Below are 24,854 nucleotides of genomic sequence, written 5' to 3' on the forward strand. Positions count from 1 at the left end.
ATTACCACAGTGCCTACCCGCTTTCTCAGGGCACTGATATCACTGTTGCCATATATCAGGAAACTGTACCAGTGCGCTCCATAAAATAATGCTCCTTTTTTAACCTACCATTTAGATAGAAATCTCCAACCTTTATGTGTAAGACAATTTACTTTGAGAGAGAGGTTTTGATCAAAGATGATTGAGGATTGTGCTAAATCTGAAAAAGGACTTCAGATTCCTGTATGAGGAGATGGTGAGGAAGGGAGGAGAAAGACTGATTTTAATGTTGCACTTGTATCAAGCTCCACTCCTAAGGTTCTTAAACCGTTTTAGAAAAAAAAAATGATTAATCATTTAGTGGTGCTAATTTGCCATCATCCCTTCAGATGCTCTCACTCTTAATATAGTGGAGCTCTGCCTGAATATGCCAAGCAAGAAAGAGTTCGCGTTGAAGATCAGTGACGGTAAACATCCAGTTGGTGACCCCTATTCTAAAACACATCGGTGTTCCACTTACAAAATAGTTATTCTATTGTGTTTTTTTCCAGCAAAAGATTACTTAGCTTGATCAACCAATATTTATTTAAGGCCTATGGACTCTAAGTTTACTCACCTTTAGTGTCCATCTCCAGGATTATTACTATAAAAGGGAGTAAAGATTATGACACCATTGATAAATAACAATTGGAGGAGAGATTAGGTTTTAAGTTAATACTTAGACTTTATGGTTGAAATGTGAACCATGACAGACCCGCTTCTCAAACCATGAAAGAAAAACATTAAAATACATTTTTAGATGATTTGGGGACATCCTGATGTGAAATGGTGGGAAAAAGAATTTTCAATTTAGTAAGGGAGGGACAAATCAGAAATATAGGACCGGCTACATAAAAGCCTCTGTAACTTTAGGGATGTCACGTAACCTCCACATTCTTCGGCTTTCCTCACTAGTAAAATGAGAGTTATAAAACATGTCGTACCTAGCTCACAAAGAAGTGAGGTCAAAATGAGAACACATGTGAAATTATATTGGAATGCAGTGTTATGAATGCAGATTATTTCGTAAACTCTATTCAACTGGATTAAAGCCTGTAATGAACTGAATATTATAACATAAAAGAGAAACACTTTCCAAAGAAATGTATTTGCCAAAGAGGGGGGAAAAAACTGTTAAAACAATTCTAAAGCTACTTTTCTCAACAAGATGATGATATTTGGAAGCATTTCTATAATCCATGCAAACATTAAATTGTTTGACAAACACGCATGCCACTTTGGTCTTGGGCATTCTTTGATCAACCAGTTAAAACCAGTCTTGTAGGTCCCCTCCCTTATATATTTGAGCTTTATTCATGTTATAATACATCACAAAATAAACTTTGAAACAGAATAAACATTCTTGTACCTTTTGAATTTTTAAAAATATTTCCATGTTTTCTTAGAAAAGTTACACATGGAAAGATTTTTTTTTCAAACATTTTAAATTAAAATACTTTTGGACTAATTTAATGTTCTGATGTATAGTTTTAAAGGCTTTTTTGGGGGAAAATGTTTTTAAATGTAATAAAAATATATGTATCAATAAAGTATGATCCATGTTATAGAACCAACATGTATAAACTAATTTAACCCTTCCATAATAAATGAGATTTTAATTTCTTGTTACAGTTGCTGAGTTTGTGATTTTATTCATTTTGTAAATCACACCTTAATGTGACATTTACTTCTTCAAAATAATGAGACTAGTAACTATCCTACATTCTGACTGCAAACACATATCGTATGATTATGGTAATTTTCGTTGGCATAATGCTTTACATTTTTCCCAAAACTTTCACACAAAGGACCGCCCAACAGCTTGAGCACGCAAGAACACATCAGCTGAAATTGTTAGATGCCAGCCAAGAATACAGGCCTTTGGTTCCCAGATCGGGGCTTTTCCCACAAATTGGCACTTTTTCTCTCTCTGGTTCAAGTGTTAAATATCAAAACCAAGAAGGCCTTAGAGGACAGGGAGAGATTTTCTACCATTCAACATGGATTTCTAAGCTTTGATGGGGAAAAAGTCCCTTGGGGGGTGGGGGGGGAAGTGCGTGTTGAACAGTATCCTTGCACTTGGGGGTCAGATTTAATGGCATATCTATAGGCGCCTGGTGCTCTTACCGTCCAGGTGGCCGACTTGGCAGTACTGGACTGCTGGAAGGACACGTCGAAGCTGTGCGGACCCGGGTAGTCAGTGTTGGAGGGGATGGCGGGCGACGGCGAGAGGGCATCGAAGGTGGAGCTGGGCTGTGCATAGGGCGACGGCGCCGTGACGCTGTTCTGCGCGTGGTCTGTGTTGTAGGGGCTGGTGGACGAGGAGCCGTTCTGAATCTGCTGGTCCATGCTGTTCAGGAGCCCCAGGTTCGTGTACTGTGGCTGCAGGACACCCAGAAACCCCAAAGTTAACCATTTAACCTGCAGATCACTGCTCCAAATAAAGGCATCATTTGGTGCATGCATTCTGCAGCGTTCGATCTCAGGTCCCTAATACTTCACGTTTGAGGTAAAATGGACAGTGGGTGACACACTGAAACAAGAGAAGTCTCAGGTGCGCGTGGGTGTGTCTGTGTGTGTTTGTAATGACCTGCACAGATCACACAGCTCTTATGTGCAGCTTTTGGAGACTGTGGTCTTCTCAAGAGCATTTGCAAGTAGAATATGTGCTTATTCACAAACAGGACAAAAAGTGTCAAGTACTGAGTAGCTGATTAGGAATTTTTTAAAATAAATTAATGCTACTTTCTCTCTCTCTCTCTCTCTCTCTCTCTCTCTCTCTCTCTCTCTCTCTCTCTCTCTCTCCCCCTCCCTCCCTCCCTCTCTCTCGTTTCCTTTTTGTCTGCAATGGTATTCAAATGAGAAAGACCACAGAGCAGATATGTTCTCAAGGTGATTTAAGCATTAGGTTATTATATATAGGACATAGACAATATATAGTCTTATAATTCTAAATTTTGTCCCAGGATATCAAGAGTTCCTCCCAAGAGCTAGTTTCATGAAGACTGGAGAGGCATGGATAGCAGGGTCAGGAAGAACCAACTATATATTTTAACATGCCTAGTATATCATCTAAACACAACATAATTTTTAATCTGTTTTTTTTTCATTTTCTATGGAGCAGTTTATTCTTTTCCACAGTAGAACATGTCTAAGACAAATGTCATCTAGTTACCACTAAAATTCTATATTTGATATAATTCAGACGTACGTCAACTCATGTAGCTCCTGGTCCAGATGCATTTATGTGAACAGATCTGAGCACTGAGGAGGTACTCAGTAAGATGTTTATGGAAAGAATGAATTAGTTTCTTCTCATTTAATCTGCAAAACATCTTTACTGTATTACTACCAGAGAGGGGAAGCAATTTGCTCAAGCATTGGCTAATAACCAAAGAGTGAGGATTTTGAAACCCAACCTTTTGATTCTGAGCTCAGGGCCCTGACCACGCCATCACAACTATCAGCCTGGTCAGATAATTCAAGTCATTCCTACACCTGAGTTAAAATGGATACATTTTCAGCAGGGACAACAGCCTATGGTACAGATTTCCCTTTGTGAAACATTCTGACACATGGAAATCTCATTGTTTCTACAAGTTAACAAAGGGAAGCCAAAAGGAAAAGCAAGAAGAGGAAGGCCTGTGGTACATATTTTACAAAAAAAGTGAGTTCTCTGGCTCTTCAACTGAAACAGAACTCTGAGAGTCCCAGACTAAGTAAAACTATGGAGAACAAACTCACAAAGAAATGACATCTGAAAAAAAAAATAATTGAACTTTACATTTAATAAAAACATTTTACTAAACTTTACATGTTTTGCTTCACGTGGGGAGCAGAAATGGACTCTGTCATTCCATTCAGTCCAGAGAGCATCTGTCTAAATGTTAATGGTCGCATGCCCATTCCATTACATTTATACATTCACATTCCACTGCTGAATGCCACGTCCCCATTTGCTCTTCAAATAACTATTAATCTCTTTACACTTATCCCCATGCTGACAAGAGCAGCTGTTTGTCTCGCCTTCTCTCCCTTTTGACTCCTACAGCTCCTATTCCTCTCCTCTCTTCCATCTCCAGCTTCCCCTCTTGACAGGTGCGCAAAACTGCAGGTAAGACAACTAGAGGAGAAAAAAATAAAACCTGAAGCCTGTTTAAATGAGTCCACACCCCTAGCTAAATTAAAGCTGTTAAGATTTCAAAGCCCGAGGCAATAGCCTGGGAAGGGGATTGAAAAGATATTATTTGTGTTCAAGTTAAGGGTCAGTATACAAAGCACTCCTGAAAGTCCTGTAGGAATCAGATAATGCTCCCAGAGGCACGTGCTTCCCTACAGCAGTACAATTAGGGAGGCAGCTGTCCCTGACAAAAAGGACAAAGAAACTCAGAGAAGCACTTTCTCACTAGCAGTAAAATGTCTGTTGGGCCACCCCTTTCCTCCTCCTTCTAGCTACACAGAATGGAACTTCAGCTAATTGTGGGCTTGGATGAGAACAAAGAAACATGGCCCTTTGAATTTTTTTTCAATATATGTAAAGAGAAATGTTTTGGGACCCAGCTTTAAAAGTCAGTGAGCAAACACTCAGCGCTTCTCGAAGGACTTAAGAGAAATGGAAACTCCATTTACTTTGGAGGCACAAAGGAGACCCCTGGACTGAACATATTGGATGGAACCAAAGAAGCAGAAACTGTATTCTGAAAGTCATTAATAGCACTGTGGGTGCTGATGGACATGTTTTGAATGCCATAATTTTTAATTCCATGCAGTTTCAGGTGAAATATTTTACTTGACAACAACAGGATTTGCTTCCAAAGCTAATGCCTTAATTTATAACTAGATTTCTCAGGTTTGGGCAAAAAGCTTCTTACTATCCAAGGTGAAAAGGAAAGCACAATTCAATTTAAATTTTTCCCAAATTTTAATTGACATAACCATAAGCCAAGTAGTATACTCAAGCATCTTAAAAATTAAAAAAGCATAAAACCAACACTAGTAACTTTGAGTTAATTAGCCTAAAACATAAACAACAAACCCACCAAAGAAAGAACTTTTTTATTGGAAATCTATTTGAATACTTTTTATAGCTTTATTTAAAAAGCAATGGCATAAACTTTCCATAGAAAACAGTACTTTAGAAGTTATTTAAAAAAAATTAGTGAACAACAAGAGTTTCTTATTTGTTTATTTCTTTGATTTGAAGAGAGAATGTGGACATGTTAACCATGTATGATTGGAAGCAAGGGCAGACCAACATTGCCAAGAAGAACAAGTGTTACACACACAGGTCCTGCAAAATAATTTCAGGGCCCATTACATAATGTAAATGCAGAGCCTCTTGTTCATAAATTATTAAGAGTTCCAAAATGGTGACAGCAGAGAATTAAATGAAGTACAGGGCTCTTCAATGATGGCACATTCTGCATGCTTGTGAAGATACTTCTGTGCCAGGTTAATGTGAATGATATCGGTCCTTTATTTTCCACCAAAGTGAAGCTGGTGGGGTTAAGGGAGCAGTACTTGGGCCCCTTTTTTACTGTCAGCAATTCCATAAACACAGAGGGGGGAACTTGCATATGCTGGGATGGTAATTTAATGCCTATTTATAATGACAAATAAAAGAGGCTCAGAAGCTAGAACATGACACTTTTATATCAGTCACAAAAACTGCCCTTGGAAGAACTCTATGGGGAATCCCATATGTCCCATGTCTTTTTTATGAAACTATTAGACTATTTGAGGTGGAATAGGAAGTAGATCATTCCTTTCTAACCACCAGGTATCTTGATTTCAGAATAACCTTAATATACTCTACAGTCCATGAACGAATGAATGAAAAATGTTTTCTATCTATCTTATCACACCTGAAAAAGAAACCAGTCTTCTTTTCACAAAATATAAAATGTAAAAATGAACGCAATTTGTCTGATATCTACTGTAAGTCTGATAAAGTAAAATAATCAATTTCCTCTAAATTCAAAGATTCTTCGTTTCCTATAAAATAACTTTGAAATGGAAGACTCACTGCCTGGACCCAGGAAAAATACTAACATCTGTAGCTGTAATATATTTAGATTCATCACAGACTAGCTGATCTGATCACAGCAAGGATGAAATACACTTTGGTCACAGAGACTTAGCATATTCCAGGTAATTACAGAACAGCCTGGGGTGTTCTGAAACATGAAGCTGGCATGATAAGTGTAGGTATACCCGGGGGCTGAATCTCAAACTGCTTGCTTTCTTATTAAGAAAAAACCAGTAAAACTACCACTGCCAAATCTAGGAAGATTGTTTTCTTGTTTCTTTTTGTTTTACTCCCCTCATAAATCCGTTTGCATTCTCATAGCCATCTACAGACTGATTTATTTTTTTCATGAAAATTCCATTTGGCTGCTTAGAATTAAAATGACAATATGGAAGATTAGATTTTTCCTGACTAGTTACTGCTTTAAGTGTCCTATAAATGCAATCCCTTTAGTTTCATTTTATTTTTCTTTCCTGGATTACATTGTTTAATGAGCTTAAATTCTGAATATATTCTGGGTCTCAATTTTCTTCTCATCAGCTCAAAAATAATGTATCGGTATATATCGCTGTAAACAAAACTCAATACAGAATACCTGGGTTTATACTTATTTAAAGTGGAGTATGTACTTACCTCCCTATAAAAGAATTTAACATCAGAAAAGGATTCCAGTCAAGTCATTTGACCAGTACAATAGAAACAGGGACTTAGATATAACTAGTGTTTCTGAAAATCTAACTCCTCCAATTTATCTGTACGAGAGAAATTTTATAAGTCTCTTTACCAGTGATGACTATGTGTCATAGCTAATTTATGGCAACAATAGCCAACAGTATATGGCAAGAGGTTAATAAAAACTGGGAATGAGTGCGAAATCGGGGATAGAAGAGGGTGCTGTTGGGATATGTAATCATAATTTATTTTCCTCAATTCAAGGGTTCCCTTATCACAGGAAATAATTAGGTGCCCAAATTTCATTTGGAAGAAATTATATTTATAATCCTTCACTGACTCTTAAATGAGGCTAGAGAACTGAACATTCTTCAGCACTCCTTACATTCCTGAATGGATCCTAGTAATGCAAAAGAACTGTGAACTTAGATTTGGTGATGCAGGGTCTAAGTCCCCACACTTCCACTAATGTGCTGTATACACTTAGGCAAGGTGTACGAACAACCTGGATCTCGGTTTCCTATAGGGAGATTGATTCTGATGAGCAAATATAAGGGTGAGCCAATTCTAACATTCTGGTAGGTATGACCATCCTCATCTGCAAAGCTCTTTTAAAATACTATGAGATTGCTTTAAAAACTTAAATAAATAAATAACACTTTTTTCTTTACACAGATTTTCCCAGCCAAACCTAGAAATTTAAAATGTTTCAAACATACATAATAGTTTCCTCAGCTGATACAACCTTTCATCTCAGGATTCACGAGGAACTTTTGTGAACATTCTAAAGCCCCTTCTGGGAAAAGAAAACTGTTTTCTTCATGACCCTGGCTTTAACAAGCATTCATTTGATTATGCTCTAGCAGACAGTACTACATTTTCATCTACAAATATCAACAGGATAGTGACTTTTCAACAATCACTGCCTTAGGGAGAAATACTTGTGATTTTTTTAGTCTTCTACCACCTGCAACACCTCAAAGAATGATAGTTTGTTTTATGCTAGAATTAAACACAGTTGACTTAAAGTGCTCCATTCGAGTTCAAGAAGATATTGTATTATGTCAAAATAGTTTCTTTCCATCTTAAGAATTTATTTAGCATCACATTTTTCTCAAAACCAGATTTTGTTAAATTTTATAAAATTTTACTTCTTTTGCAGTCCAAATGGTCCTAAAAAGTGAATGCTTGGAGGTGAAATATATTTAAAACTTTTAATAAATAAAATGTAAGAGCAAAGCATTTAAGCACACACAAACCTAGAAAGATAGTAGGTACAGAGAGTTTACTAGAATGTTTTGAATGTTTTATGTTCTGATACAAAGAGTCAAGATTGCTTTGAGGACCAAGATTCCATAACTTAGGAGAGAACCTCCTAAAAGCCACCAATGCCAGACAATGACAGGTGAAATAATGACAGCTGAGACAAATAAATATGAAGTTGGCTGATCAAGTGGACACCAATGTAAACAAATATTAGACCTAGTATTTGAAAAGCCAGGATGTGTTAAATGGGTTGAAGTTAAAACTCAATTCAAATATAGCTAAATTACACTGTTGAGAGCTCAATTAAGAAAAAATAAACTTTAAATTCTATGATTTTAGCCAGTACTCCCTTCTAGTATTAATGACAAATGAACAAAATTATAACCATGAACATCTGAATTCTGAAAGAAACACTTCACCATTACATACCGAGGAAGCACTGGGCTTAGCAGAAAGGTATAATTTCAATATTCAGTAAATTTAAATCCAGGTAATAGAAAAAAATATACAGAGTTTCAGGTTCTTTAAGTTGAACCAAGAGTTAGTTATTAAAATTGGAACAAAAATATGTTTGAGGACATTTTCAATGCTTAACAATCACTATTCTGATAGATTTATTTAGCAGGTAACATTAAGACAAGAAAGTATATAGTAATGAAAACCTTCAGTGAAGTTCAGGCTATTTATATGGAAAGCACACCACTTTAGAAGCTCATCAATAATACTTTGTTGGTTTTTAAAGCGGGTCTAAACTATTTAAAAATAATTTTGATAATGTGTCTGCTAGCCCATATCAGAAATTATGACTTAAAACAATGGGGTGACTAACTGTGATGAGCATTTTATCACTGGGGATAGCTTTGCTCACTATTACCTGAAACTTAAAACATTTCAATTACAATAAAATAATAGTGACCATCAAGATTTTTAAAAAATATGAAACATATTTAACATCCATATTCAATCCTCTGTATGAAAAGAATATTAGTGATTACTACTATTACTACTACTATTATGAATACTCTTTCTGAGTCCTTATTAGGTCCCTTATAGTGTTCAAGTGTTGCATGTATTTACTCATTGAATCCTTGTGAGCGAGGTGGCATTATTATCCCATGTTTTATACATATTTTATAGATGAGGAAACTGAATCTCTACAAGATTAAGTAACTTGCTTAAGGTAGTAAGTGACAGAGCCCAAGTGTGAAACCAGTAAATCTGGTTGGAGAACCCGCTTTCTTAAGTAACCTTCATTCTGATTTCATGTCAATCAGAGTCACTCATATTTCTGTATGCAATTTTTATCGAAGTTATACTCAGTGTAAGCATACCTTTTCATATCTAAGGAAAACGTTTTCCATTGATTAAAAACAGTATATAAAATTTTAAGTATTCCTAGAATATGTGTAATTGCAGAGTTAGAGACTGAGCTCCTTGGACTTGAAATTCACTGCAAATCTGATCAGGTCATTCGTAAGCTTGAGTACAGTGAGTGGGTTCCAATTCTCTTTGAACGACTTTTCCAAGTTTTTTAAATGGCCTAGGCTGCATTATTTGAAACTCTGCCTTGTGATCACTAAAGAAAGACCAAATAGGTATTCCTTCAGTTTTTCAAAAGTGAAAAACTCCTTCAGTTCTCAAGCCTTTTGCACATGTAGCCCATTCCTCCACTCATCTTGCAGGTTTTTGTTTCAATGTCTTTTCTCAGGAAAACTTCTCAGGAGAAGTCTTCTTTGCCCACGTAACTATTCTCCTTTGTTTCACGTTGTCACAGCACTCTAACTTCCCCTTTGCATCATATCATTATAATTGAAATAAATTATTTGAATTAATTTTTAATGTTGGATTTCTTTGCTAGACCATAAATTTATGAGATAACATATCTGGCATGTGTAGTGCTGATTCTCATATCTGGAAGTGTCTGACACAATAGGTGCTCAAGAAATATTTATTAAAAGAATTACATGCAATACCTTTCAAAATAAAAATCACTTTCAGAAACTCTCTTTTTTATTCTAAGACAACTAAATACTGATTTTTATGCTGAAATAAGTCTGCCTCCAAATTGAATTCATCTCCTTCTATATTACTGCCAGATGAATGTTATAGTACATCTCCAAATAATCTTTGTGACCTTTACTTGGTGTTTTGCTTTGTTTCTGTAGGTGGGAATTATGCTTTTAGCTGCAGATTTTATGGGAACTAGTAGCAGAATAGCCAGTCCTGTCACTCACAAGGCAATGAGTAATGCTTGGTAGCTCACACCTAGTTGGGAAGTTTATTAATGAGCTTCTACTTCCTTAAAACAAACACATACACATTTTTGTGCCAAGGCAGTGTTTTTTACCTGATGGTCTAGATTTTGTTGGTGGTATATCTAGGTCAGCAATAATAATTCAAATCTTTATGGTCATATAATTATTCGCTACCTACCGATGGTGCTGTGGCCAAGTGCAGGTTGCTTAGGAAAGAAACCACCCAGAAGAAAAACTTAGAGAAAAACATTCATTTCTGGTAGATAGGTCACCAAATTGGTTCCTCCCTCTTTAACTTCCATGATTCTCTGCCCAGTAACCCAGAGTTCAGTTTAGAATAATGTCATAATTAAGGGCTTATAAATGCATGTTTTGAGAAACTGAGATTGTAGTTTATCAGATTTACAAACCATTACTTGCAAATGGTCTGAATTCATGACTTCATTTCCCAGACTTGACAACACACACTCAGAGGTTGAAACACTAGTGTTTTTTTTGTTTTTGTTTTTGTTTTTGTTTTGCAAAGGGAAAACTAAAGCATGAAACAACAAATACACTCGTGTCTTACTATTCTATACATATTCAAATGAGAAGCACTGTTTCATCAGTTCTAATTTGCTTTTCAAGTTCTTCAGTGATTACTACATTTTTCATTATATTTGAGATAATTAAAGTTTTTAGTTATTTACTATACTTTGTAATTAGACATGGAGACTTATATAACATTGGATTGTTCCTTTCAGCTGTCACTTTTAACTGCAGAATAAAACTGAAATTTCCAGCTATGCAGAAGACATGCCTTACTTTGAAAGACACTCATCTATTCATTTCATTCTATTTAGCCCATTATGAAAGTAACAATCAATCAATGGGCTTAATAATTACAACAGCTCATTAGTGTCTTATTTGAACAGAAAGAAACTGGGACACCAGGTTTAAGAGCAAAATGACAAAGATTTCTCAGATATCCTTTAGTAATGACACCATAGAAAATAAAAGGAGAAAGTGTTTGCAAACGATCAAGCTATTCACCCAGTGCAAACCATCCACATCTCTGGTGATGACCAAGAGACATGCAGGGGACAAAAATGAATCAAGGGAACAGTGTAGAAGCAAGCAAACACTTTTAAAAAGAGACTGCAAAGCCAGATAAAAATCCAATCTGTTCTTTTTTTTTTTTTTTTTTTTTTTTAAATCAAACACATTCTCTGTTCTCATGGGTAATCAATTAAGTGAAAGCAGCCCACACTTTACACTGTTTACCTCTGTTAGAGTACAAGTCATTCCTTACTCAGGAAACTGCCCGGTCTTTTAAAAACTTTCTTGCCACTTGAAGTATAATGGAAATAAATAAATACCTGGGCTCATTACAAAGAAAAAAAAGACTTGCAAGATGTCAAGGAAAACCATATGATTCATTACATACATGTGAAGACAGGGCTTGTACAACGTGTGCGATGGCTTGGCTTTTTGCACAGGTCAGTTACAAAGAGCCATTTCTGTAAGTGTATACAACAGGCCATGTTGTTATCTGAAGATACCTCTTTAAGCATATCCCACGTCCTCTACCCTCTAAGAGTCTTCAGTTTAGAGCTGGGAGAAGGCATCTGGTCCATACAGAGGGTAATGAGAGAGGAGCAGAGAAGAACAACAGCTCAGACAAAGGAGGGGTTATTCTGAATGGGGGAACCTGAGAAATTTTTAAGAGTGAAGTAGCACCCTAAAAGAATATTAAAAACTGGCAGGGATTTGACCTGGAGATAAATATTTAGGGGGTGGTGTCAAAGTATAGAAAGAAGGCAGGAAAATGATCTTTTCTGAAACCTCACTGTTCTGAATTTAAGCCTTTCAAGCTCTTTGGGATTGTCTATTGAAATGATTTCCCAGGCCTAAGGCTTATGAAGGGCGTTCTGCTTCACCCAGTGTTACCAGTCTCTCTGTATATCTTGTAGAGTCCTCAACCTTATTCTAGTGACAGAGTCTCACATGGTCTATTTAAAAGTAATCAAGCCATTCCCAAAACATCTGATATTGCCCTTTGAGCGAGTAATGGTTTTCCTTTTAATTCTGACTCCATCAATAGAGTGACACTAATCCAGACTGATTTGAGTAAACAGGGCATATTCCCATTGTCTCTGTGATCTGAGAAAGAATAAACTTGAGAAAGATCACTGCCTGGATTGGAAATGGCCCCTTTGGGTGTTTTGCACAAGCTTAAAAGGAAAAAGAAAATGCCTGTACAGAGTTCTTTCCAAGGCAAGCACACTTTGGGGGTGGTAATTCTCATCGGGGTATTATACTAAACTGCATCTATTAGTGGCTTTAGCACCAATAAGAAAGTAGAACTATTTCTTTTGTAGTGTTTCCAGAAGAGCTGATGAGAGTGTTTCATAAATTTCCGCCTCTGGCAACACACCACAGTTTGACTCAAAATTCCCTCTTTCAGCTTTTATGAGGATATTTTTTTTTTTTTTTGGCCATTTAAGAAACACAGACAAGATGCAATTCAGTTCACAAGTTTTGCATGAGATATCAATTTACACTGTACACAAATCCACTAACATTCCAAAAATGTTTCATTCTGGCCAGTTATTCCTTCACCTAGAACCAGCGTGTGCTTTATCTTAACACCAGTCACTTAATTTTAAGTTGACAGGAGAATATTATCTGGTGAAGCCATCTTAGCTTCAATCTACTTGAGTTTGTCTTTGGAAAAGAAACTTAGAGTGTATAAATGTAGTCATTATCAAAGATGAAATAAAGAACTTTCCAAATTTTTTTTCAAAGATAGAAAGGAATACTTCTTGAATAGTATAGGTGTGCTATATTATCAGTCCAAATAAGACAATCAAACGTGAGGAAGTATAAAGTCTTCTATTTCTGAGAAGACTTTATAGACACAGCATTTAGCAAAGGAGGTTTTGTAGCAATGGGGTATTTGTGGACATCCATTGCTTCCTCTAACATCTGCACAAAGTTAAAGGCAGGACAATTACATGCTCACATTTAATAATTTTCCAAATCCACTTCATACAAGTCCAGGATTTAGATGGTGAGGTAGAGGAAGGAATGAACTACAAGCTTGGACCTCCCCTTGTTTATCCTAGAGCTCAGTTCTCCCTCCTACCCACTCCCTTTGACTTTAAATCAAGTCACTTAGTTTCTTTCCCCATGAACCTACCCTCTCCTACCCCACTATTATCTCTTTAATTGCCTACATTTTCTTCTTGGGTGAAATGGAAGTAATGAAGGAGGCTGTGGAAAGAGAGGCTATTAATATGGGTAAACACATGTCTTCCCCCAATATTTATGTTCAAATCTTAAATACAAATGTGTATCCTTGTATGAAATGAAATTTGAAAAAAATTTTGTAGCAAAGATTTAAAATTTTAAAATACCAAGATCATGATTTTTGTTGCTGTTGTTTTTTGTTTGATTTCAGAGGTTATTTGTTTCTTAAATGGGACATTCATATTTTTTTCTGCTCTATCATCGCCCAATTAGAACTAGAAATTCTCATTTCTGAACATATGTCATAGTTGGCAGATATATTGTGTCACATTTAACTTTAGGATTACTGTTTGCATTTAGAGCAGTGACCAGGGAATAAGGTTTTCTTGTCCCAATTCTAAGATGACTATGTGTATTTAATAAATGAAGTTGATAATACTTAACATGGAGAATCAGTCTGGGTTTTGTTCCCAGATTTGATTAATTTAAAAAAATGTAATTATGGAATCCCTATTAGGGAAAGTCACCTTATCTGTCTCAATAGAAGTCTAAGGAATGAGAACAGGAAAACCTCAACTTTACCTAACCCAACCAATCCTTTGGGCTAATTCTTCTCCCTCCCTGCATGATGCCACTTACCATCCCTGGAGCACTCAGACAAAGTTTTCAATCTTGAATTCTGAACACTGCCCATGCTTTCGAAATACGCATGGGTTCTAGCTCCTACTGAGATAAAAGCCCGTATCACCTTTTGTTGCTATTTCTACAAAATATTTCCATTTTGACATATTCAATACAGATCAGTGTTTAAATCAACATTCTCTTTCCAAGTCAATACATCATGCTCTTTTATCTGGTCCTATGCAGTTCTCCTTGTATTTTTATTCATTTTTTCTACCCTCTACACAGAATGACCTTCTTCCCTTCCCCCCTTTTACCCCCGGCTAAATTCTGATCTTCAAACTATGTGAAATATGACCTTTGTCGAGAACAGTTTGAAGCCATTTCACTGTCTTTGAGAACTTTTGGTGTCTTTTACCAAAATGTGCCTTACCTTTTGGTATCTTTTATACTGGAGTCATTTATGAACAACTTATATGCACTCTAGGGTTGTGAATGCTCGGAGGCCAGTGGCTGCAACTTCATAACTTCTGCTTTCCTTATGTTGCCTTGCACCGTAACTATACTTAATTAGCTCTGTAAGTGTTAGGTTGTAAGGAAATGCTTATTTTCTTGAGGGAAATAATCTAAATGGTTTGTGGTTGAGATAGCAAAATCACTCTATTTGGTTTATAGCCAAACTTATACTACTTTTTCATTAAGGAGTAAGGGGAAAATAATGAAATAAAGAGTGGGGTCTGTGTGTAGGATGGCCATATACTTTGTCTTGTAACTAGACACTTTTGAAAGTGAAAGTGATGCTATTAATAATTATATTTGTATGAACATACTTACATAAATAAGGACAAACCAAGACCAAGGGTTCCCAACTTATCTATGGCAGGGGCCATAACTATTAAAGGGAGCTACAGGCAGAGAATCCACAAGTCATAGAAAACTTTAGAAACAATCCATTTTTACCCTTTCATAGGTCCCAGAAAAATGATGGATATTCTTGTAAAACAGGCAGCCAATGTGCAATGCAGAGAAATGGGTTTTATATTTCTAGGCAGTCTTGAGCAAAGCCATGTATCCTCTCCAATTGTGCCCTAGTACAGCTCCCATTACACCACTGTTCTGTGAAAATCCTTGCATGGCTTATCATTGCCACTATATAAAATGTGTTATGACCCACCATGAGCCCACTCTAGCTTGCATTTCTTACTTGAATTCCTAACTCTTTCATACGTTCAATTCCATCTGAACTATTTAACATTTCTGAGCACACCAGAATTCACCCCTCCTCTCTTCCTGTGCTGTTGCTTGTTTCTTCATCTGAAATTCTCTCTCCCTCTTACATGTCTAGGACTTAGAAAGAGCTACCTGTCCTTCCAAGTACAGCTACATCCCACGTATACATGTTGACTTTCTCAATCCTCCTGCTTCAAAGTACTGTCTTCCTCTGAACTTTATATCATTTTCCTCACCCTTCTCATATGACACTGAAGATCTGTCCTTTGTTATGACTGGATATTCATTCCCCCATGAACTGTAAAATTCTTGGTGTAGGAACTGTTTCTCACTCATTTTTATAGCCTATGCACCATCTTACACGTAACCGTTGCTCAGCAAATATTTTTTAAAGAGTATGTCTGTCTTTCTTGTAACCTGTTTCTCCCCCTCAACATTACTATTCATGAATATTACAACTTTACTTAAGGTTTAAGTGAAAATTATAAAATATTTAGAAAAAGTAGCACACTAATAAGCCACTACTCACTATTTTCTTGTGCCTCCAAAATGTGTTCATAAAAGAAGACTAGGAATATAATTTATAGTTTAACTTTTGGATCAACTGTTTTACTTTGATACATCAATCCATTCTCTTCCAGAAACAAAATCCACTACCCTATCATATACCCTTTACAGGCAACTGAGTCCGCTAAATTGGCATTGGACAATAATGACGCATCAGTCATCTGATTTTTTTCTCATCAAACATTTAAAGGAAAATTATGAGTCTATTAGGCTTGGAAACATTTTTATCTTCAAAATAGTTAGACTTCTATGGCAAGACCCAAGTGATTTTTCACTGAGATGTCTTTTTGGTATGTGTTTGCTCTTCCTTTTTTAGCAACATAAAACAATTAAAAGCTAAAAATGTATTTAACAAAGGATAAAGTTTAATTTCATATTATTATGAAGGGAGAATTTTTTTACCTATCCCCCTCTATCCCACCAGCTCAGGTCCCACCCCCAAAAAAATCATGTCAATTCAAAAAAACCTTGGGTACATCTGTGGTAACATTTCTCAACTGTTTGACCCATATCCTTCCTTGATAAACATAAAATCTCATGACTTCAGATGTATACTCCCTTCACAGGAAAAATATAGGACCTAAATTTGGTACATGCTCATTGTCCAAGAAAACTTTAGCAACTTTGCATTTAGAAAATGTATGTGGTAAGATGAAAGAGCACCGGTACTTTTTTGGTTGCTATAGCTAACCCAGGCATTCATTCATGCTTCCTACTGTACTCTCCATACTCCCGTTGCGGATCACTGCTCTTCTAAAAAACAACAAACCAAACCAAACATGCTTTTTCCTTATCGAGGTAAAGGATAAGTGATTTATTACCACCACTCATTTTTCCAATAGTAGTGAAGGAAGGTATGAGCCATGATCTGTGATCTAAAATCTCTTTCTCCCAGTCCCCTCTGGGCTTGAGGGCAACCAGTTGTAAAACATGAAGTATAAGCTAAGATTGCAGCATGGAGTGAGGAGCATAGCCTGGCTGACACCTGAATCAAAACTGCAGCCTCTGCTCCTGACCTGCTGTGTTTTTATCTAAGGTGTTATACATCTTGGAAGCACCACATGGGAAAGCTTAAGCTAATACATTTACTATTAAGAGAAAAATCACTCCCATGGGAAAAATATGATTCAGCCTTTGGAAACAGTATTAGGACAGGAAAGACTATTTCCCTTGACAGGCCCAGAGGACAATGATGGCAATGACCTGGACTCCAGCAGCTTATACCACTGCCCTAGAACTTTTCTTTTTGCTCTCAACTATATTTGCACATCACTTCTTTATGGAAACTTTTTTGGAGCCTCTGCTATGAATCACAGCAGCCATTTTTAGAGTGTACTCTATCTCTCCTTGGTAGTGAAGAGAACAAAGTTTAGGTAAATGGGACTCATTTAACTACAGGAAGAAAAATCATTAATCTCGATTTCTAAAGAGAGGTGTTTCCATATCCTAGCCTTGAAGTCCCTTTTACTTGTAGAATACTATAACCCATTCACCAAGTACCTTTCCCTCTTCATCTAGAACCCTGGATGCGGATTTTTAATAAAAATGCCCTTCTAAGGAGGATAAGGAAGAGTTTGAGAGTTTCTCTCTCTCTCTCTCTCTCTCTCTCTCACACACACACACACAGACAGACACACACACTCCTCAGTTTTTTTGGCAAGAAAATTGAACTCAAACTTAATCTGTGAAGAATTTCCTTTTCTTTTGAGCCTCTCTCTCCAAATCTGAGACCAGTCCCAGAGGCTGTGTCATTCCAAGCCTGGCACACTGGAGTGGTGATAGCTTGAGGCCTCTCCATTGTAACCCAAGGATGGAACCTTAAGCCCTGCCTGTTACATCCTGCCCTGTGTTCTCCTCCCTTCCGGACCTTTTCCTATTCTTTAACAGCTTCCCCAAATCCAGCTCTGTTTCTGGGGAAAGAATACAAAAGTTGTAGAAGAGGGAGTAGAGAAGAAACAGTATTCTTGTACTCTTTTTGAGTTATCACCCAAAAGAAGTTACTAGCATATTAAATTTGAAAGTTATTTTGAAGTCAGAGAACAGATTATGGTTTTAAAATAAGTTTCGCTCTCTCAGGGAGTTACATGCCTTTTTATTCTTAATCTGACTGATTTTTAACAATTCTTATCTGATAATAGTAGATTGCCATCTCTGTATTGATAATTACTAATAAATGTTACCTTAAGTTGAGTCCCAAAATGTTTTAGTGTTTGCATTAAGTTTTAGGATTCTCAGAGCTATGTGCTGTCAGGCATTTCATATACTCAGATGTAGAACTGATTTTTACAGAGGACTAAACATAACCCTATACAGAAAAGAAAGCTGTTCTTAACAATAGAATGGAAATCAAGCCCTGAAGATAATGCGTAATACAAAGACTGGCAGAAGGATATAACATTCATGGCGGCAATATACAAAAAGATGCAGGAAAGTAGAGAAATTCAGCCATATTTTTTCATAGATATCATCTATGTACATTAGCAGCATTCCAACAGAAAACAGACAACTGCTGCCTTTTTAGACCCTGACCACAGGTTTACCTAAAGTTTTCAAAAACTCAAACCCATGTCAAGGTATTTTCTTTCCTCATATTCTCATATACAACGTGACTTTTTGCCTCCATAAAAGTCAATAATTCCTACGGTATCTTCTAATCGCAACATCTATGTATTTTTTTTTTCCTTTCATGAGAAATAACCATTTCTTTCCACTTTATGTTAACTTTATACTTTTCTTATAGATATCGCAAACCAACATTTGCTTCTACCCCATTATACTCAGAAACGTAAAGTCAAATCCCAGCCTGCTTGTAAATACTGTGCGTGAAATAGCTCATGAACAAACACAAACTCAGATACTATATGACAGACGAATCATGTTTGCGATGATTAAAACTGGACAATATTGGATCAAATAGAAACAAGATAATCTTAAAAGTTACCTCTTTTTTTTTTTATTATTTAGTAACATTTTAAGCTAACTTTCAATATTAAAGTAAAACGAGAAACTCAAGTTTTTCCACCGAGGACAAGCAAGCCGGCTGAACGTTTTTAAGGCAAATCGCCACTTCCTTTTCCTTCATTAGATAACTTGATATTTCCCCTGTTATATTTGTACAGCTCAGGTGTCTAGACAATTGCATGGTCCATATGACAGTGCAGGCCCTGCTTTGCTGCCCTTTGCTAGTTTCTACCGTTTGCAGTCTGCACCAGAATGCTGTGTACTTTGTTTTGATTTTTTAAGGCGCTTAATTGGAGTACTCCAGTCTACCTTTCCAAGCATTCACCTGCAAGCATTTTCATTCGAAACACTGAACTGGCTCTCCCCACACTGCACCCCCCCATGTGATTAGTGTCAACACAGCTGCCCTATTCTGAGGAATGTAAACTAATATTGTTGTTAGACCTCCCTCAACCTTAGAAAACTTCCTCAAAGCCTTACAGTCTCTTCAGGAGTTTTTTCTTATACCTTTGCCCACGGATTTCAAGCCCTGAGATAAACTTGTTGAAGAGAATCAGAGAGGCAAACCATCAATTCCTTAAATAAAGCTCTACATACTAAAATACACATTTACATGTATGCATGTATAAATATTTAATAATGCACCTCTCCAAAGAAGTTTGTCATTGCATAGTAAAAGTCTAAGTTAATTACCAGACAATAGAGACATTATTGAAGTTCCTTCAGGATTTACGTGAGTCTCTGGATTGATAGAATTCAAAAAGAAGATGGCTTTAAAAATCTCACCTGATTATTTTGAAAAAAAGCTTCATTTGCTTTTAGGATGAAGTCTGGAGACAGAACTGAGAATTTAACTGAGTGAAGACACAGTCAATTAATTTTTCTTACTACTATGTGAATACTCAACAGTGGAGTCACTTCGATGTATCTAGCAGAATGTGATCTGCTCTCTCACTTTGTTCTTATCAAAAGTGATTTTATAAACTCCTGAATAGTAGGTTTTTCAGATACATAACACCACCCAGAAATTTTTATTTTCTCCTACATTTTCATATTCTACTTAAAGAATAAAAATCTTACCATCACCACAGAAAACATTAACCAAGAAAAGGAGATTCCTACATACAATTTGCAAAAACTTTATATTGGGTGACCAAGAACCACAAATATGTAAGCTTTTATTTACAATACAAAAAATCAAAAAGCATCTCTAAATGGAGAGCTAAAATTTGAAATCCTTACCTCACTAAATTGAGTCTGGGCATTGTTTTCCAGGTACAACATGTTAGCTGTAAGATTGATCAATGCCGCTGTCCTCTCTTCTGGCTCCAGGATTTTGCCAACCCCCCCACCCCCTCTGAGACCCTTACAATAAGAATCTACTAAGAAGATAACAGAACTCAAGTCCCTCTCTCTCTTTCTCTCTCTGTACATAATTTTAGGTTCCCTAATATATACCCAACTATAGGCATGAGGGGGCGGGACTCTTCTCTTTACCTGTCCAATCCATCAACTTCCACCTGGACTCCTCCACTCCAATGGAGTGAGGCCTCTCCCATCTCATTAAGTAGCTAGAATTCCTTATCACCAATCTTTAAAGAAAAAGAAAGAGGAAAAAAAAAAAAAACAGGGGAGACAGACAGGTAAAACTTTCCCTTGTCTCTTTCTTAAGAAAGTGCCCTCCCTCCTAAAAACAAAACAAAATCTACCCAAACAAACCACAAACCATACCAACACAAGGACTTACAGAAGGCATTTCAAGAAGTTATTTTACACTTTGCAACTGAAAAGTAAAACTTCAGATAATGCTTTTGGAAGGGTTATTAAAAAACAAACAAACAAACAAACACCTAAATGTGGAGTTTCAAAAATGATCACACAAAGTTAGAAATTAGTGGAAAATACTCAAATTCATGGTTTTATATCCTCAATATAAAAATTAAAAACCACTGCCTGATAGCTGAAAAGTTTTCAACTTATTCTCCCCAGAGAAATGCCAGTGGTTTCATAAAAAACTATGCCAAGATAAGCCACTTGATTTTTCAGAGCATGCTTCAATAACAATTTAAACCATTGGTCCCGTTAACTTGTAAAAACAAACAAACATCCATATTATGTACAGGGAATACAAATCCTGGGAAATGTGCCCATTTTTTTTTTTTTAAACCCTTAAAAAAAAAGAAAGAATGTTTATTTCTATCTCTATTTCTGGAAACATGAAATCAATACAATAGCTTATCTAATTGAATATTTCTTTTCTCTATTGTATTTAGGTTTTATTCTTGTTCAAATATAATGTATTTTTCTATAAACAGGTAATAAATTGCTAGTAGAAGAACTAAATCTTAAAGTGTAAGAGACTAATTAGCTTTTCCCTTAAAAATATATTTATATAAATACATAAGAACATTCATGTAGAATCTGGCCTTGGTTACCATGATTTAGTGAAAATGAAACTCACCCTGATGGTTATTCTGTGAGTCACTAAAATACTCACATTGCTGCTGAGTATTCTACATAATTCAGTTAGGTTTATATCTAAACAGCACTCCCCACCTCCAACTCAGGAAGCCAATATCCTCTGTCCTGCCTGCAATTTACAATTGGACAAATTACCTACAAGTGAATATTTAGATTTTTTTCTAAAAATTAGAAGAAGATTAAAATAAATTACAAGCCAGAATAGATTAGTATATATATTTTAGAAATAAAGTGTATACATATATTCATGACCTTGGATTTGCTTTCTCTTTACTTCCACTTCCGTATTTATAAAATACATGTGCATAAAGGATGATGTGATCTTTGGGGTGATATTTATTTTAAAGCCTCTGAGTTACTGATAAGAATGTTTCCTTTTTTTGCAGAAAATTCAGTAACATCGTTTGATCTCAAGTGTCCAAGAATATGACAACATTCTTTAACACTACAAATTTGTATCAGACATAATATTCATTTCCTGATTGGAATATTGTGAAGATGACCTCTTACTACTTATAATTAACCAAATAAGCACTGACTACAAGGCACCAAACAAACAAAAACCTTACAAAATGCAGTATAATTATTTGTATTGTGTATTTAAATTCTACACTACCTACAGCTTCAGGGTCAATAGTGGAAAGCAGATGGTCACTTCCTTGGAGCTGTGCTCTATTCCAGCTGTTCAAAAATTTGGGTGACCCTGGAAATCATCCAAGGTGCTTTTTAAAAACGGATTTCTGGATCTGCCTCTTCAGGAATGTGGCGTCTATATCTGTATTTTATACAGCCCACTAGGCAGGTCTGAATGTGTCAGGCTTGGGAATCAGTGATCTAGAGTAAACTCCATTAGTTGGCAAAATTACCCAGAAGGTCATTATTGGATTCTTTTTTTACACTACTAGGGTAGTGTAACCATTTGAACCTTGAAATCTAGGGTTCACAGTCTCAACTCTTGATGATATTCTATCAAAATGTAAACAAATTTCATTTTTCACAAAGTCAAGAGATTCCCATTAGGATGTGATGGACTAAAGAGTCAAACTCCATCTATCTACCACCTCAGCCTTCAGCTCAATCAATTCTGACTATGGTCACTATCTAATATACCTACCGAGATTATGGACAAAATCTAAGACAAATATATCTTATATATAAGATATGATACATCTGCCACGGCTACTTTGGGTAGTCAAAGGAAAAGAGCTCTGGACTGGGGGTTACAGGAGTAAGTAGGAGACCAGGCTTATTTCCCAGCTTTGCCTTTAGCTAGCTCTGTGCCCTTGGGGCAGGTTACTTAACTACTCTGGATTCAGGTTCCTCGTTTATGAAATGAGGGGCAGAACTAAATGATTTCTAAAGAGCATTACAAAGATAAGAGTTTCTGTCCAGAATTCACAGAAGTGATTGAAGGGATTAGTCACATTTTTCTTATTTTACTCGAACATTTGTACCTTAATTTCCTCCTCTCTGAACTGCATAAATGAAGCAATCAAGTTGCACATGTACCAAATTGTTTAAATGACATAAAGGAAAAGGTATAATGTGTTGGGAGTAACTTGTGTTTGTTTGTTTTTGCTTTAAGATATCCTCACAACAACAAAAATTAGCTAATAACCTATTTAAATTTGAATTTAGCACAAATATTGCCATAAAAGAGCTAATTAAAGTACATCTGATAATGATTAATTTCAGAATTAGTCTGAATACCTGATATAAATATCACACATTTATTTAAGCAGAAGGTTATTTACTGCACTTGCCATGAAACAATACTTATCCTTGGATCTCAAAGGTTTAGTAATGTGCATTAATTTTCCTAACAACTTAGTGCTGTAGGTAAGTATTATTACCCCTCTTTTGCAGATAAATAAACAAACTCAAAGACTTTAAGTGGCTTTCCCAAGACCTCAGGAGTCAGAAAAACTCTATTTACAGCTCATAATTTTCTATTCTCAGACATTTCCCTCAGATTTTCCAAAGCTCACGGCCTCAGAATTAGACGTCAGCACTGCCCCTTGGATGAAGATGACATTGCTGTAAATCCAGTGTGCTGGGTGCAGAAGTTGCCCAAAATATGGGATAGCATGTATGCTTTCCTGAAATAATACTGTTAACATTTTGTTAAATACCCTTGTTAACAGTTACTTATATAAGAGTTCTTTGTATATTAAAGATAGTAACCTCATCATAATTGCTGCAAATATTTTCCTGCCATGTGTGTGTGTTTGTGTGTGTGTGTGTGTGTGTGTGTGTGTGTGTGTGTGTGTGTGTGTGAGACTGGTCTTTAAGGCTTCTATCTGGTTTTGCAGTTTGCTTTTTGGTATAAATGAATCTTATTTTTTTCTACAGTCAAATTTTCACTTTCCTCTTATGACATTATTTTTCAAACCTAATTTGAAAGGTCTTTCCCAGCCCAACATTATAAAATTCTTCAACTACATTATCATCTGGTGTTATTACAGCTTTTAAAATTTTTTCACATAAAATCTTTTAACTCGCTGGAATTTATGTTGGTATGAGAAACAAATGAAGAAAAACTTGCCACCAAAATTGATAATTTATCCTCATCATTTTATGAAATATTTTTTCTCTATGATTTGACATGCCATCTTTATAATATTCCAGTCTCAATAACTTCAGTTTATATCTCTAGGTGAGAAAGTTAAGCAAGTATATACATTTTTTGGCACACAGAAAATATTTGTTTGAAGCTCTTAAACCATGTTATGTAAGGTTGGATAGGGAACAATATGTATGGTACTTATAAAACTCTAGAAAGTAAAAATGGAAGCATTTTGTGCTCCAGGGTCTACAAGTATGTCTGCACTCAATCATTGGGGATAGGTGTAGAGGGTATGGAAATGCTTAGTAGTCATGAAGTCATAGAATGTAGATAAGTGTTTCAGTGGGTTCTTTCATGAAGACCTTAGTTCTGTTGAATTGAAAGAAAAGTTAGGATAGGGGTGGATTAGGACTAGGATTGGGTCAACAGTTATTAAAGTAAAGATATCGGTGACTTGTGTTCATAGCAGCAGTTGAGACTCCAAGAAAGAATATGCACCTGGTTCTTAACATATCAATCTTTCTATGCTTTAACCCGACATCTATCTGAGTCAGGTAGAAAAATATCCAACACTGTCTCCATTTTCTCCCTTTTCCCTTTAGAGTCCCCTCACCATCACTTTATCTTTCCTAAACAAAACTGATCATGTCCCTCTGCAGGGTGCATCAATGCCAATGGGACAAAACCAACTATTTCCACAGGAGCTCAAGGCCTTCCAAAGTCTGGCCCCAAACTATCCTCTCAGCCTCACCTTCTCTATATTTCATTCTGCTTGCTGCATGGCCCCTGATGACCATTTGTGCCACTCTGCGCTGTCAAGTCCCTCAGTTTAAAATGCCTTCATTCTCTTTACATGATAAATTAAAACCTTTTCAAAATCTTTAAATGTCACCTTATGAAGAGTTCTCCAATTCTATAGCTGTAGTTCAAAATCTTCTCTTATATGTATGTGTATTTT

At 36.1% G+C, this 24,854-nt stretch overlaps 1 protein-coding gene across 8 annotated transcripts in view; it reads right to left on the bottom strand.

The window, feature by feature from the left end:
- Window positions 1-24,854, bottom strand: part of TP63 (tumor protein p63) — a gene marked incomplete at both ends in the record, with an annotated part of 216,509 nt that overhangs the window by 72,170 nt on the left and 119,485 nt on the right. For 4 of the 8 annotated variants that reach the window (XM_081075338.1, XM_081075337.1, XM_081075342.1 and 1 more), the window contains one exon: window positions 2,146-2,400. In XM_081075338.1, coding sequence (XP_080931464.1) covers window positions 2,146-2,400 — 255 coding nt within the window. Of the gene's footprint in view, window positions 1-2,145; window positions 2,450-20,091; window positions 20,149-24,854 lie in introns of those variants that run through there. The other 4 variants (XM_081075340.1, XM_081075341.1, XM_081075339.1 and 1 more) reach the window with 4 other exon arrangements.

This window comes from Rhinolophus hipposideros (genome assembly GCF_964194185.1).
Source record: "Rhinolophus hipposideros genome assembly, chromosome: 2".
Lineage (NCBI taxonomy): Eukaryota > Metazoa > Chordata > Mammalia > Chiroptera > Rhinolophidae > Rhinolophus > Rhinolophus hipposideros.